The sequence below is a fragment of the Macrobrachium rosenbergii genome, chromosome 44 (assembly GCF_040412425.1).
Source record: "Macrobrachium rosenbergii isolate ZJJX-2024 chromosome 44, ASM4041242v1, whole genome shotgun sequence".
Classification (NCBI taxonomy): domain Eukaryota; kingdom Metazoa; phylum Arthropoda; class Malacostraca; order Decapoda; family Palaemonidae; genus Macrobrachium; species Macrobrachium rosenbergii.
In genome coordinates this window covers 23,594,830-23,611,120 of record NC_089784.1, presented here as the reverse complement: position 1 = coordinate 23,611,120, position 16,291 = coordinate 23,594,830, and the positions used below count along the sequence as shown (strand labels likewise).

General features: G+C 36.8%; 1 protein-coding gene across 22 annotated transcripts in view; it reads left to right on the top strand.

The window, feature by feature from the left end:
• Positions 1 to 16,291, top strand: part of Ptpmeg2 (Protein tyrosine phosphatase Meg2) — a 191,220-nt gene that overhangs the window by 60,613 nt on the left and 114,316 nt on the right. For 6 of the 22 annotated variants that reach the window (XM_067087952.1, XM_067087941.1, XM_067087948.1 and 3 more), the window contains one exon: positions 8,098 to 8,150. The exons of 11 other annotated variants lie outside the window; for them this stretch is intronic. In XM_067087952.1, coding sequence (XP_066944053.1) covers positions 8,109 to 8,150 — 42 coding nt within the window. In that variant the 5' untranslated portion in view covers positions 8,098 to 8,108. Of the gene's footprint in view, positions 1 to 4,948; positions 5,311 to 8,097; positions 8,151 to 11,529; positions 11,566 to 16,291 lie in introns of those variants that run through there. 5 more of the 22 variants (XM_067087939.1, XM_067087956.1, XM_067087940.1 and 2 more) reach the window with 3 other exon arrangements.

The window sequence follows — 16,291 nt, the reverse complement described above, 5'->3', positions numbered from 1 at the left end:
GCGGTTTTTTTTTTTTTTTTTTTGCAACCGGTTGCAAGCGATTTTATTTCAGGACTTGTTTCGCGACCTTTTTTTGTTGTTGTTGATCTCTCGTGTCATTTCGTGTGCGTCTTTCAAGTGGGCAAGAGAGTATATCTGTGAACTGTGCAATTGAGATTAATGTACTGGACATTTGTCATGAGTTCAGCTTTTGAAACACAGTTCGCTCGACATATGCTACCTTGGAAATGATGGACAGCCGAAATTTTTGTCATACAGTGTGAGAGGTGGTGAGGGAGACTGTGAAATTCAAGATACTGTGTAGTACTTGTTAATGAAATTACATATGACCTTGGAGTGATGTTATACATGAGTATTATGACAGGGATCGTGCCAGTCTTCGTAAACAACTTGGCAACAACCTTGAATTTCGTACTATTTTTTTTAAATGGATACATTTTTGGGGCTGGTATCAAGATTTTTAGTTTTTGATATTTCAGTTTACTGGTGTTTTGTGGACCTCAGTAGTTTAGGAGGGATTGAATTACACTCTCGTGGAATACACTGTAGACGCACTGTAGGTATTCGTTTGTCTCTGGGTGGGTTGTATTAATTTTTCTTTTGTTGGTGTAACACCTAACTGAGAAATTGACAATATTTTCTCGTTTTCAACTTACTTGATACCCATACCAGTAGGTACACTGGGAATATCCATCAAATTGCTTTTTCGCCTTTTTTTGTGTGTGTGGGGGGGTGTGTTTTATGGGGGGGGAAGGGAATGTAAAGCCATTGGGTCGGAAGATCAATTATATTCGATTCAGTGGTTGCCTCGTTATATGTACAGTGGCACTAGAAAGCTTTCTGTAGCATTGATTCTCAGTTGCCTGTGATATTTAAATGGTGACATATATCATTCTGTGTTTGGTCAGGTTTGGATGCTTGATATTGTGAAATTGCTTCTGTATTCCATGGTCAATAACATAAGCTGTCATAGTATTTGTTAGCTATTTGTTGTTGCTCATAATATGCTCTCCTTGCAGTTTTTGTTATTAGATTGTATGTGATATTTGATAGCAAGTAAAATTGAAAATACAGATGATTGTGGCGATGAGTGCGTATTGCGTTGGTTGTCTGTAATTAGCGAAAATAGTAATTGCTATTATTGAGCATTATCCACAAATTATGCCGCTGTGTTTTCAGTTACCCCAGTCTTCGTATCAATAGTATATTACATTCCCTTCCTATGAAAGCCAGTTTTGAAAATTGCTTTTTAAAAGTGACTAACTTAGATTCTCTCTCTCTCTCTCTCTCTCTCTCTCTCTCTCTCTCTCTCTCTCTCTCTCTCTCTCTCTCATATATATATATATATATATATATATATATATATAGTATATATATATATATATATATACATGTATATTACATACATACATACATACATACATACACACACATATATATACTTTTTTTTATACTTGAAAACGGATAAAATGATAAATCAGGTCACAATACCCAGGAATTACCATTGAATCTTTGTGTGCGAAAGGTAAACTCCACAATTTTTTTTCTAAACTCAATTAAACCGAAAAGGAAAGCAATCAAACATTAGTAAGTGCTTGCAACTTTCCGCCCAGCCGAACAAAGTATTCGTGCTTTTTATGGCCTAGTCACGATACATTAGTTACAGTAGCAGGCAGGAGCATTTGCGTGTTAATTACATCCCATCAGTCTTACCCAATTTTTTTAAACATAACGACTGTTCTAGCTGGAACATTAATCATGGAAAGAATCCCCCTAATTTTTCTAATACACTGGGCAGCCTCCCCCCCCCCTCCCAAGTTCCTTTATAGATGAACTTTTGTTATCATATTTTCTTATCTCTTTTCAATATAGTCATGATTGATAGTTTAGTTTTTTCATTGCGTTTACTTATATTTCTATAATTTTTTTGTTTTGTTTTTAATGTACGTACTTGTCTCATCATAATGAGTTTTTGTCAGATCATATAATTCATTTTCCAGATAATTTTAATTTTATCTAGCTTCAGTACATTTACTTGTCAGGTTATTATGATTTTACTCGTTTTCAGTGCATGTATTGGTAATATATATGTTATTTTTCAGGTTATTATAATTGATTTACAATGCAGTTAGGTGTCACACTGTAATGAATTTTCCAGATGATCATAATTTCATTTAGTTTCAGTGCATTTAGTTTTCATTTTATAGTATTATTAATACATTTACATGTTTATGCATCAGCACACGAAAACATCACGTTAAACCCCCTTTAAACATTGTTCACATGTTGGTGCCCTCAAAGCCTTGACCTTCAGAAAAGAGGAGAAATGGAAAGGGTAACAATAGATTGAGGAGGAGGAGGAGGAGGAGGAGGAGGAGGAGCAGGAGCAGGAGCAGGAGCAGGAGCAGGAGGGGGAGGAGGAGGAGGGAGGAGGAGGAGGAGGAGGAGGAGGAGGAGGGAGTTGATTATGTGACCCAGCTTACCGAAAGGGCATATACAAATGGGAATCCCAAACTGATATTAAATTAGGTCTTAAGTATCTGGGCCCTAAGGTCAAAGGGGGAAAGGTTTTTGGGGTTAACCCTTCTGCGGTGTCATTTGCAAGTGCGTCGCTGTTTTGGGGTAAAGGATAGTGTTTTTTTTATTATTATTATTAATGTGCTTTTAGCTTTTGTGAATTGCTTCTTATTTATTTTTAGGTCCACTAAAAGGTTGCCACTAAAATTGCTGAATTGGTGTTAATAATTATATTTTTGTTTGTATGAATCCAAATCTTATAATGAATCTTGAAGAGCCCTATGACTTATATACTATTTTCAAATGTTAGTTGTACCGTGGATCATATACTGTATTTATTAAATTAATTTTTTTTTCTATTTTCTTTCGAATATGCCATCGTTTATCATAACTTTGGCGAAAGCAGTGACTTAAATATCCGCCCTAAATATTGTAAAGACTTTTGGCGAAATTTTCTGCCAGGATTAGTCGCCATTTTGTGGCTTTCATTCTGCTTCTTTATTGTCTTTTGAGCTCTCTGGTTGCTCTCTCTTCCGGACTCATCAGTATAAACCAAGCCACTTTGTTATATTGCTCTTACTTTCATCTTTCTTGCAGTGAAAGCCTCCTGCTTAGCTATTCTTCTCCTTCACTTTCGCTCTCAACCGTGCAGTCTTTTGGTAGAGCTTAAAGAATTTCCCTATTTCTATATTTTTATATTTATGTCACATTTATATTTATATCACACTAGAGTTTTATATTTAATTTTGTGACAGAGTTAAAAATATAAACATAATTGATATTATATGCATGGAAGGAAAAAATTATTTCTTCTCGAATGGAGGAAAATGTTTTGTACATATCTGATCCATCTTTTTCGAAAGATGTGATCTTATGCCTGGAGGCCTTGCGACTTATACATTCACATGCAAAGATCTCATATGTTAGGAAGTTCATTGTTCATCACAGATCCTGGAACACCCTACACCAGTCCTAGACCAGCCTGACCAACTGGCCAGTGCTGAGTATGGCGTCTTTCTTTAATTGTTCTCTAGGGTGCCTGCATTTTGGAGACGCTAGCCATGTGACATTGGATATCACTGACTGGTTTAAGGAAAGAGGGGTGTATACATTAACCCATTGCTATCACTTACGAATATGGTCAGAGCACTCTAAGGAAGACCACGATGTAAAGTCTGGTTGATGGAAAGGAAATCCCAGAGGTTGACTAAAGGACTGAACCTAGTAGTCAAGACCCTGGCACTAGAGTCTTTTGTGTCTAGAATCATAAAGGTGCAATGATGAGTGCCTCACCCTGATTAGTAGCCCTGGGTAGTGTGCCCTGTGGGTATTAAGAAAGTCCCCATAATCACATCAAGGCGGCACGTTAGATTTGTTAACTCAGTTTTCATCATAGTTATTAAGATGAATTCATCAGTATGTGTTCATTTTTTTTCGCGGTTACCTGACCATGGTGTAGATTTGCAGTCAGATGGGTTCTTTTGATTCCATTGAGCTAGTAATAGAAAAGGCTGGCTACATAACTCCTATTTCAGTTATGGGATGGGGATTATCAAGCTTCCAGTAGAGGGAACTTCGGTATTTGGATGAGTGTACAATCATCCCGCCGTCAGGTTATGGAAAGGGAGGAAATCGTTTGAACGGGATAGACTGACGGAACTATAGAATAACAGTACATACCACTAAGAGGATTCATGCAGCTTCCAAGATCAACGAGTCCAGCTGTAGAGGTGTTGACAGTGCATTAAACAAAGGCCAGTATATGTAATGAGAGACGAATTGGGGTGGAGAAACATAGCGACATGAAGACCTTGTTGTTTAAGAATCTAAGAGACCGTGCTTTTGATGGAACTAGTACTGTTGATCGGTTGGTTCCCTAGGTTACAGACAGTCCTATTGTTTGTTGGAAATTTCGGTCTTGAAATAACAACTAGGTGAGGCAGATGTATACCTTTAATAACGGGGATTGTACACTATCAGTTTCTAGGCTGATTACAGGAACAGTGTAAGTTCAGTGAGTGTGCTGAGTGTAGATAGCTCGAGCATTTTGAGTCTCTCTCTCTCTCTCTCTCTCTCTCTCTCTCTCTCTCTCTCTCTCTCTCTCTCTCTCTCTCTCATATTTTCATTTAAAGTCCGAGAATAAATGGTCCTTTGATATTGACGTAAGGACTGATGAGTTGAAATACTTTATTGGAAATTCTAGCCAATACAGTCATTTCCTTCATACGAGTAAATATTGCGGTGACTGAGTACGTGATTCAGTCCAGCAAAAATGATATGATTTGCTTGTTGTGTAATAGTATTTACCGCGGGTGGATTTTTATGTTGTTTAGAAATTATTTTTTTAAGAACTCGATAGAATTGTCTCTGAATCCTTTTTGGGGGAGAGGCTTTGCATCTGGATTATTAACTGCTCGAACTCATTCAACAGGTACTGGCATATATAACAAGTGCTACTGGTACGAAGACATTTTAAAGCTAAAGAAAGGTTGATATCTCTGATGTTGAAACCACATGAATTCAACGCCTTAGAAACACTGAAGTAAATTTCAAGAAAATATAATAGGAAAAATATACATCTTTGCAAATAAAATAAATTGAAAAAATAAGGTTTGGTTTTTAGGACACGAATGAACGCTAATGGTGAAATACAAAGAATCATGGTCAGAAAATCGCTGCGCTAACGATCGGAATTTATCCCGTTACTCAAATAGAGTTTCTTCTTCCTCTTCGGCTGGTTCAAGGCGTGGCACAGGCACCATGGTACTCAAGAGAGAAGATAGGATGAGACAGGTAAATAACGAAGGATATCACGAATACATTGAAGTTCCCACTTACTTTTCATGTATATTGACATTTCATATGTGCAATGACACTCGTTCACACCTGTCATTTATGCTTGTATGTTGTTGAGTGCTTGGACATCTATACTCAAAATAGTAAGAGTGTACTCTGTGTATAGCAGTGGATTGCTTGTTTGCGTGCTGTAATTCTGCATTTATGTGTGAGGAGACAAATAGCCCTGAAAATTGAAAGTTTTAGTTTGCTTTCTAAATTTTTGGGGTTATTTTCTTAACAAGTGTTTAAAACTAAACTGTTTAATGCTTTCCGCTCTCTTCCTGTTGGGTCTTTATATTTCCCCCTTTCCCTCATGCGGGAATTGTTTTTCCATTTTATGTACTTTAAATTTTGTGCCTATTTTTCACGCGTTACGTACTAACTCTGTGCTTTTTATTCAGTCTTTCCTTTTTACCTGTGGTATTGTCAAGATGTATTTTCTGTGCTGTTGTGGTGTTAAAAAAAAATGTTGTGTGCGAAGACCTTTTATCATGTTGCCATATAAGCTGTCACCTGTCAAATTCTAATGTTCATTTGATGGGAAAGGCGAATAGTTATCTTATGATCCAGTATGAGCTCGGCAAGTTGCAGCATTTGTTCGTTTCGTTTTTAGGCAAACTGGAAAAATTTTAAATTCTTTATCTTGACAGTTGTGTAAAGTATAAAAATTTTAAGAACATTTCTACATCTTCATAGCTTCCAGAATATAAGAATTGCTTTTAAGTTTTCTGTAAAAGAAAACTATTGAGATGGCTTTGTCTGTCCGTCCACACTTTTCTGTCCGTCCTCAGATCTTAAAAACTACTGAGGCTAGAGGGCTGCAAATTGGTATGTTGATCGTCCACCTTCCAGTCATCAAACATACCAAATTGCAGCCCCCTAGCCTCAGTAGCTTTTATTTTATTTACGGTTAAATTTAGCCTTAATCGTACGTCTGGCAGCGCTATAGGCACTAGCAACACAGTCCACTACCGGGCCGTGGCTGAAGTTTCATGGCCCTTTGTTGAAAGTTTCATACAGCATTATACGCTGTACAGAAAACTCGATTGCGCCGAAGAAACTTCGGCTCATTTTATACTTGTTTTTTTTTCTCTGTAATTTTAAAGCATAGATCTTTCTGTAAGCCATGGCATTTGATCAGTGCCGTAGTAGGATCTGTAGTTGTTTGAATGGCACAGTATTCTAGGTGTTGATGTGTTTTCTTTGATTATATTTTAGCTTGTTTGAGTCAATTTTGATTATATTTTAGTTTGTTTGAGTCAATTGAGATAACACGGGTTTGCTGGTTTGGACAAATTTTATGTAATATTGTGTAGTTTTGCTTTGTCTCCTGTGAAATCATTATGCAAAATACTCATGTGAAAGTCCACTGACAGGTTCGTTCCGGGATTATTTACGTTGCTATTTCTAGAATTATAATTCCAGGGCAAAAAAATTATATTTTTATGATCATGTTGAAAAATGATTTTGATAAGTATAAATTTTGATTCATGTAAAAAAATGAACATTTGTCGAATATTCAAATATCCGTTTACGTTTTATAAATTAAAATGACTTTCTTGTTAGGTAATTTATTGTAGGGAAATTAAAGGTTTTTCTGTTGTATACCTCATTTCAGTTTTAGTTTTAAGTAAAATTAAACCAGTGCTGACTAAACCGTCATGTAAAAGTAATTTCCCTGAAATAAACGCACAGCTATATGTCTTATAGTGTATAAATGTGAATATTTTGCTTGTGTCCAACTTCCTGTATGTTAACATCTTTGTGATTTCGGCGAATTACAGCATTTGTTCGTTTCATTTTTAGGCAAACTGGAAATATTTTAAATCTTATCTCTATTGCTGTATGAAGTATAAAAATTTTAAGAACATTTCTACATCTTCACAGCTTTCGGAATTAAGAATTGCGTTTTTTCTCGGGAGAGAAACGCGTTTTTTTCCTCTGTGATTTGAAAACATTTATCTTTCGGTAAGAGATCAGGGAAAGTCACTAATTAGTTTTGTCTTACTGGATTTTATTACTGTGTTCTTTATTGCTCTCAGAATTCGTAACTGGACGATAGGCTAAATTGTTGGGCTTTTATTTGCTATTGGGTCGAAATACAAAACAAATGTTCATACTATTTTAGTCACTGCTGTATCATTTTGTCATTGGGATTACTTGGTGCTTTGCTGTAATGCTTAATTGATGCATTCCTCCGTCACCTACTTTAATTTTGTTGACGGTTACTTTTATTACTGTATTCGTTCGTCCTCTACTGTATTTCCCCTTGTACTCTTTTGTCGCCTACTGTCTTATTGCTTTTGGTTTTTCTCCATTATATTTCCATGTCACTTACTGAAATAAGGTTTACTGATGTTTTTCTCATTGCTGTATTTTTGTCAGTGTATAATGGTTTGCTTTTTCTTTTACTCGTTACGGTTCTTTGTTGTTTGGAGTTTAAAGTCTGTAAAATTCTTCCATTTTTTTTGTACATGCTATGTGCAGCTTTCATGTCGTATGTATGTCTTGGGCAGGATGCAGGGTGAATGTTGCTTTATTAATTTTCATGATATTTCCAAGACGCAGTGAAGCACAGGATGGAATGGAAAGTTCAAATCCCATTTTATCATCATCACAATTTGTAGATTTGTAGTTTTTATATATTTTATTTATTCCCAAGTGCTCACCTCCCCCCCCCTTCTCTCTCTCATGACATATTGATATACTTTACTAATTGGTTGTGTCCCTTCTCTTCCACAGGTGAGTGTGCGATGATAACGGCAGTAAAGATAGTAAGGACTGACTTGGTTAATGTAAGTGTGTCTTCTCGTTTTTAGTATCTCTCTCTCTCTCTCTCTCTCTCTCTCTCTCTCTCTCTCTCTCTCTCTCTCTCTCTCTCACACACAAATTTTCCATATATATTTATCTATTTATTTATATATTAGACTTTATCACTTACACAGTTGTATATTTATTTATTCATTTATTTATTGGTTTATTTATATGTTAGACTTTATCACTTACACAGTTGTTGTGTGCATTAATACAAGTAATAATAGGACCTCATTTAAACTGGGTGGTTTTTAGTGGAGATATTTATTCAGTAAAAGTTACATGCTTTCCAGGACTAACTGCATGTCCTCATCATCGTCTGGCTACCAGACGATAAGGACAGTAAGTCCTGGAAAGCATGTAATTTTCCTAAATAGCTCCGTTAGATACCATCCATTTTAAATGAGGTCCTGTTACTAATTACTAATTAAATTACCTTACATTATGTTGTCTATATATTCGTATGTTTAATAGTTTTTTTTTTTTTGAAAATGTTCATTTTGCAAAAATTGTTATTGTTTACCAAAAGGAGAAAATGCGTTGTACTTTTATAAACATGTAGCCTAATCAGCTTATTCATTCCAAGGTCATTGTTGGTGGTTAGTCTCTTCCTCCGTACACTCCTTCAATTGATTCTTCCCTGCTTTTGAGCCAATTGACCTAATACTTTGTAAAACCTCTCAAAAGATTTACCTTTGTGTTGGTAGGTCCACTATTTCTTCAACTGTGTTGGATTCCTGGTTCATCTGTTCCTTATAATCCCCATCCTCAGCTATATATCTGTGTCACCTGTCAATTTTACGAGCTTTCTTGTAAACTTATTTTTATATTTTTCATCATTCTGCTAGTGAAGGACCGTTGTGTCGAAAGGCCTAGCAACCACTCCGTTGTTTCTTTTTTTCTTCGTGGCATTTGCCTTTATGTATGTATGTATATGTATATATATATATATATATATATATATATATATATATATATATGTATGTATGTATGTATGTGTATGTGTGCATATATACACGTATGTACTGTATATGTAAATGTAAATGTATATAAACTGCACGGACGTTGGAGTATTTTTTAAAATCTAAAGTTGCTTAGTATATTCGGTTTTTTAAATCAATGTGGACGCATTTGTTTGCTCGGAGCTACCCCGCATACATGGGACTTTCGCATGCCTGAGTTTCTGCAAAACACATTTAACCTAACGATTTGGAAGGAATGAGGTTTGTTCAATGTGTTTTGTGCCGGCAGTTTCGGAATAGGAGTCGTTCGTGTAGATATAAATGCAGACTAAAGGCGCTCTCTTTTCAATTTTGTATTTCATTTGCGTTTTTTACGATGCCTTAAAATGACGATGGTAATGCTGAAATGATTATGGTAATGATGGAAAAGGGCTGTTCACTGTCGGAAGACCTTTCTCCCTCATCAAAGGATTTAAAACTGGTAATGATGTTATGCTGCAAGTGGTTGTGGATGCTGATTCAACACTAAATCAGTCTCTCTCTCTCTCTCTCTCTCTCTCTCTCTCTCTCTCTCTCTCTCTCTCTCTCTCTCTCTCTCTCTGTATAAGTATATATATATGTAATATATATGTATATATTACATATATATATATATTATATATATATATAACATATGTATATATTACATATATATAATATTTTTTCTCATAGCCATATTTTGAATATACTTTTATAGAGACTTCAAAGAAACAGGAAGGAGGCTCTGAATGCCATTTTTATTAATAGGTAAATTTTGTCTCGTTATTTTAACATTTACTCCTATGATTGTGGTTCCCGTTATCCAGTCTTCGTTTTTGCGTTCTTCCCATTCTCCAAATTTTTTGGCTTATGCATTCCTCATACTTCGTGTATTCGTCATTTCATGCTCCGTTCGCCGTTCTCTATACTCACGCATCAGTTATAATCCCATTCATTACTCATTTCCCCATTCAGTTTCCCTGGCTTCTTTTGCAGCAACGTTTTCGTTTTTCTCCTTATAATGTGCCTAGACATGCTGTATTTTTCCATGTTTGTCTTGCTTGTGCATACGCATGTTTCATATACCTTCTCCCTTTCCTATAATACTGTCAACTAGAATGATACTGAATTTGCCATACGTAACAGGGACTACCATTATATCTATACCTCTTAAAAATATATATCCTTTCAAAGATGCCACCTTGGAATCACCTACAGATTAATATACGAGTGAAATTATCCTGGTATCTTTTATTCACTAATGGTATCTATCCATCTGTTTGCCAAAATCCCCGTAAATGAACAGTTCCCGATCCTTCTACAGGTGTTCGTACCTTGCACATAGCTCTGGCACTGTAATAGCGGAGGGTACCTGCATGTGCAAAGCACGAGAAGAATGAGAGGTGTGGTCTGGGAAGTGAGTGGGCAGGAAGCAGCCGTTTTAGTGACACTTCCGGGAGGAGGTGGATATGGGGCGATTGGGATGGGCCTTCGTTTCGGTCTGGAAGTCGGGTTGGCTGGGGATGAACGCCATATGTGGGATTCATCCGCATCCTGTAGGGGGGATCTTTTGCATAGGATTGGATTCATCAAGTAGAGAGAGAGAGAGAGAGAGAGAGAGAGAGAGAGAGAGAGAGAGAGAGAGAGAGAGAGAGAGAGAGAGAGAGTTAATTTTATTGAGTCTGATTAAATAAAGCTGTCCGATGATATTCATACGTTGGAATAAATTTATAAACTGATTTAAATATTATATATATATATATATATATATATATATATATATATATATATATATATATATATATATATATATATATCATATATACATTATATATTATATATGTATATATATTATATTATATTTTTATATGTGTGTATGTAATGTATATGTATGTATATGCAGTATATATACTTATTAATTATGAGCTTGTGACTGCTCTCTCTCTCTCTCTCTCTCTCTCTCTCTCTCTCTCTCTCTCTCTCTCTCTCTCTCTCTCTCTAACACTCGTGTGTTTGTGTGTGTAATGCTTGGTATGAGAGAGAGAGAGAAAGAGAGAGAGAGAGAGAAGAGAGAGAGAGAGAGAGAGAGAGAGAGCCCCTTGGTCATCCGCAGCGTCATTAACTCTCTGGTTAGGTTCATCCACAATAAACTCATAATTAATAAGCAGCCTCTCTCAAGTCAGCCCTTGGCAGCGTTGAGCGGTGTGTTATGGAGACTGGGCAAGAGGCGAGTTGATTGGAAAAGAAAAAGAGAACTTTTTTGGGGTGTCCCTAATTGAGGTTAAAAGAAGACGAAGTCGGGTTTCGGGTTGGATGTAGGTGCGCGCGCGCGCGCGAGCCCGCGTTCGGTCGTGTCCGTGTTCGTCGTTCATATGGTTGCGACGAGCCAGTGCCAGTCACTAAGTGCTCTGCCTCTGTGAGTGTCGGTGGTGGTGGTGGATCCGTGTTGTTGGGAAGGGGGACGGCGCTGAGGGGGAAGACTTTGATTGAGAGGACTCTTCAGGGAAGCCGCCGCCCTTCGGTGCTGCTGCCTTTATCTCCACAAGTGACTCGATATTGACTTGCGATAGACTTCTTTTTCCGGACGAAGTTCGTTTTTATCATCGGCGCGACGCCTTGAATGAGATAAACTGGGTAAAGGATCCATCCTTCATCTTCAGTGCCTCCTTCAAGAGACTCAGGGCAGTTAGCTGTCTTCTCCTGTCGAAGTTCATTAAGCCCACGTCGTTGCCTTGGAGAATAAGAGGACCTTCTCCCCTGCGAATTAGTGTTGTTTCATCACTCTTGATTAAGAATAAAACTTTCTTGATTAAGAATGAAATGTGCTTTTGAGATAGCGTGGGACTCCTTCCCAGTGAGATTTCGTATGGCCGTACTTGTACCGCTGAGGTCTTCCCGTCAGGAAAGACATTACGAGTTTTAGTGTCTGTGTGTGTGAGCGAGTGGTTTTTCCAATTGCTAAGAGCCGTCCTCATACAGATGTAGTTAAAAGATTTGCCTTTTCTTTTAGGTTGGTCGTCTTTTCATATAGACTAATACTAATTGTTGATGTTATTAAGATTTATTTTTATTGTTAGTTCGCGGAATATCCACATTCTCTCTCTCTCTCTCTCTCTCTCTCTCTCTCTCTCTCTCTCTCTCTCTCTCTCTCTCTCTCTCTCTCTATCTGTGTGCGCTGGATGTTTCTAAACCACACAGAATGAGACCATAAACCCAGCTTCAGAAAGTTGGTTTGCATAGAAAACGCGGCCATGGTGGCAGCCTATATTTTTTGGTTAACCCCCCCCCCCCGTTGCTAATGCATTTTATATATATATTCACACTAGAAAACATTGTTTGATTTATTTAAAAAAATGTTTCGGAAATGTGTTTAAAACTAGCGTAACAAATTCTGTCAGAAAATAAAAGGAAGTAAATAGTTGGCGAATGCCGGTGTAAAGTTGCAATTTAGTCTTACAGGACTAAAAAGTTTAACATTCATACCGTTGCCATTCGGAATTCTGACAGAATTAAAAGGCAATAGAAACATTTGACAGTGCGGTAGACTAACCTAGAGGCACCTCGGTATATTGAGGATGATACAGAGTAGCACAAAGTTACTGTAAGAAAGCCCATGGAAGATCTCAATCAAGACACTTTTCGATCTTGATTGTAATTAGCTTCAATAAATATCGAAGTAAGCCACCACTTACAGTAGTTCTAGTTTAAAAGGTAAAGATAAATTTGATATCTTAGTAGGGATGAGAGCAGCACAGCTAACCATTGTATTGCTTCTCAGATGGCTCGATATATAAGCCATTTCTTCGAAGCTGCAGCACTTAGAATGTTATTCTATCTGTGTTCATTTCCGTCTCCTAGATAACACAGATACCGATAAAATTATGTAAGATTAGAGAGGATGCTTCCTAGAAAAACCTTGCATGAGCTTTTCCAGGTTGTGCAGAGAAATTTTATCTAAATAAAATTGTGGATATTTTTCACCTTCCCGGCCTTTATTGTAGAAGATTTTTTGAATTGAATTTAATTGAATCTTTTATTACGTCTATAAAGCCATACACATTAGATATTATGGTATTGAACTGAATGTCATTTTAGTCAGAGTAGAAGCTGTTTGATAATATTGAACCGAGGGGGTCATTATTCACACTTGCGACGCAGTTAGGGGGTTTTGCTCTTCTTTTTCGTACTGGCGTTCACAGGAAACGGATGTAAAAGTAACCTTTTGATAAGAGAATATGAATGGTTTCATCCCACTGGTGTGAGGATTACTTTGAGAGGAGTCCCTAATGTTTTCTTGGTGTAAATGTGATCGTTCAGTTTTTGTGTCAGGTTTAACCCAGTCTAAAAAAATCCTTATTTCCCTTATCACCTTACCACATTTTAGGTAGAGGCTGGGCTGGTTTAAAGCCGGCTAATTTTAAACCAGCAAGCCTCATTTTGGCAGTACTAGACAACTTCCGTCTGTCTTTTTTCGATTCTTCTCTCGAGCTCTCACTCTACAGCCCACAGCAGTCAACCAGCAACAGGGTACCTAAACGCTGAAGTCGTCAGAGGCATATTAGATTTTTATGGAACGCCTCCACATCGCCTCCCCGTTTGCCCGGTTTGAGGATCGAACGCTGCGCTTTCAGTTTACGAGCTGAACGCGCTACCAATGCCCTTCGAAAGATATAAAGAAAGGAAGGATGGGGGAGGGGGAGTGGGGGGGAGTTACAGTGTTATGAGCCAATATCGTATGTTTGTGCACGTGCGCTTTGATTTCTGACCATACGGAACCGAGTCGGTTCGGGAGTTAAAGAAAGAAAGGAATATTTCGTAGAGGATTATGGTTATAGGATGAAGGGATTGGTAAATTGATTGATTGTAGGATATCTTGCATGACTACCAGGATTACCGAGTCGAAGCTGAAGGAATTTAAGCAAGCAAGCAAGCACACACGCATATATATATATATATATATATATAAAATGCTTTGTTATCCATTTTAGGAAATGCTATAATATACTGTACATGCATAATGTGAATCGTATACTTTTCATTTCTTTAATAATAATGATTCGACTTTTCTAACACGCAGAGTAACCCCCAACCCCTCCTTTCTCTCTCTTTCTCCATTTAATAAGAGTGAATGTCTAACATTGCTGGAGGGACGTCATTTCTGAGCATTTTCTCGAACCGCGTCGTTTGCATAACGCGTAATTTAGTATCTCCCCATTTCTTTGCTGTTTTGTGTTTGAGAGGACATGTTCGGTTTTGGCACCAGATGTGCCTGTCAGCACCGGACCGAAATTGTTGATATAGTGGATTTTGCTAGACGCATGATTATGATAAAAGGAGAGAGAGAGAGAGAGAGAGAGAGAGAGAGAGAGAGAGAGAGAGAGAGAGAGAGAGAGAAAATTGTATGTTGCCCATGTGGCTTCGGTTTTCAATCATTCTTGTTTTGTTTTTCCATATATTGATCTCCTATTTTTAAACTTTTGTGGTATAAATGCTTTTAAGGTAAATTATATTTAAGGCAAGGCACCCCTGCCGAGCCCTGATCGTGTAGTGATAATGATTTCGTTCGAAAAGGTTAATGAGTGTTGGACCCAACATTTTATGTGGGCTTTTGGCCCATAGACCTGAAATGTTTTCTCCTAATGGCACCCTAACTGTATGTGTAGGTGAATGTTGATTTACGCATAGGTAGATAATTGGAAGATGGTAGATAGAGAATGCAATGCATTGATAAAATTTTTCACACGTACAAGCCGTTGTGTTATCTTTAGTGCTCTTGCTAATTTTCCTCCAGTATGCTAAACCTGAAAAACAGCTTATTCATATCTGGTACAGTGATATGAGGACTATAGTGCCAGTGATTGAATAGTAGCTTCGTGTGTGGAACATTTTCTTTTATAGGCTATAGTGTCATGATCAATCGAATGGAGCTATATATATATATATATATATATATATATATATATATATATATATATATATATATATATATATATATATATATATATATATATAGAGAGAGAGAGAGAGAGAGAGAGAGAGAGAGAGAGAGAGAGAGAGAGAGAGAGAGATTGTCTGAGGAGAAATAGACTGTTGGAATAATAACTGTTGGGTAAAGTGGTTTAGACATCTGCTGCCTTTGCTAATGAGGCTACCAGTCATGCTGCATATGCTGTCTGCTCTTAACTGCCAACTGTTTACCTTCCTCCTTACATCACTTCCTCTTTTACTGTCCAGGGGAATAACCATAGTAGTTGCGACGCCAGTTTACAGAGACCAGTGAATAATCTATTAAACGTATCTATGATGTTGCCTTCCTTTTCTTTTTGTGCTGACTCATCATTTCTTTAAGGTTTCAAAACGTTATCTTGGATATTGATTTTTACTTGTACGAATGGCTTCCTTGTGCTTGTTTTCTACTTGTTTTGTTGTTTTTTTTTTTTTTGTTTTTTGGTTTGGTTAATGTAGTGAATTGTTTTCACCTGGATTTTTGGGGGCGTTTATTAATACGTTACCTAACTCTTAAGAAATTCTTCTCTCTCTCTCTCTCTCTCTCTCTCTCTCTCTCTCTCTCTCTCTCTCTCTCTCTCATATAACGTGAGTCACACAGTTCCTAATGCAAAGAGATTTGAAGACATCAAAGGAAGACCGGACAATTAGGAAGGAAGCTGTCATTGTAAACAAAAGGGCTCTGATAAAACTGCCAAATAGAGGGCCGTTGTAATGTCCAGACACAAGAACACTAATGTGAAGAGAGAGAGAGAGAGAGAGAGAGAGAGAGAGAGAGAGAGAGAGAGAGAGAGAGAGAGAGAGATTCATAAAGCTGTAAGTGTTTAGAAGCAGTAAACGTCATTTCATACATATTTGTAACAGTTCAGATGGCCAAGACCTTGTTAAAGGTTAGTTATGTATATATATATATATATATATATATATATATATATATATATATATATATATATATATATATATATATATATATATATATATATATATATATATATATATATATATGTATGTATATATATACATTATACTTATACATACATTACATATACATATATATGTATTTTGTGTGTATATATATGTGTGTGTGTTAAAAAAGAAGCCAGGGTCAGTACTTATAAAGAAAGGATTGTCGAATT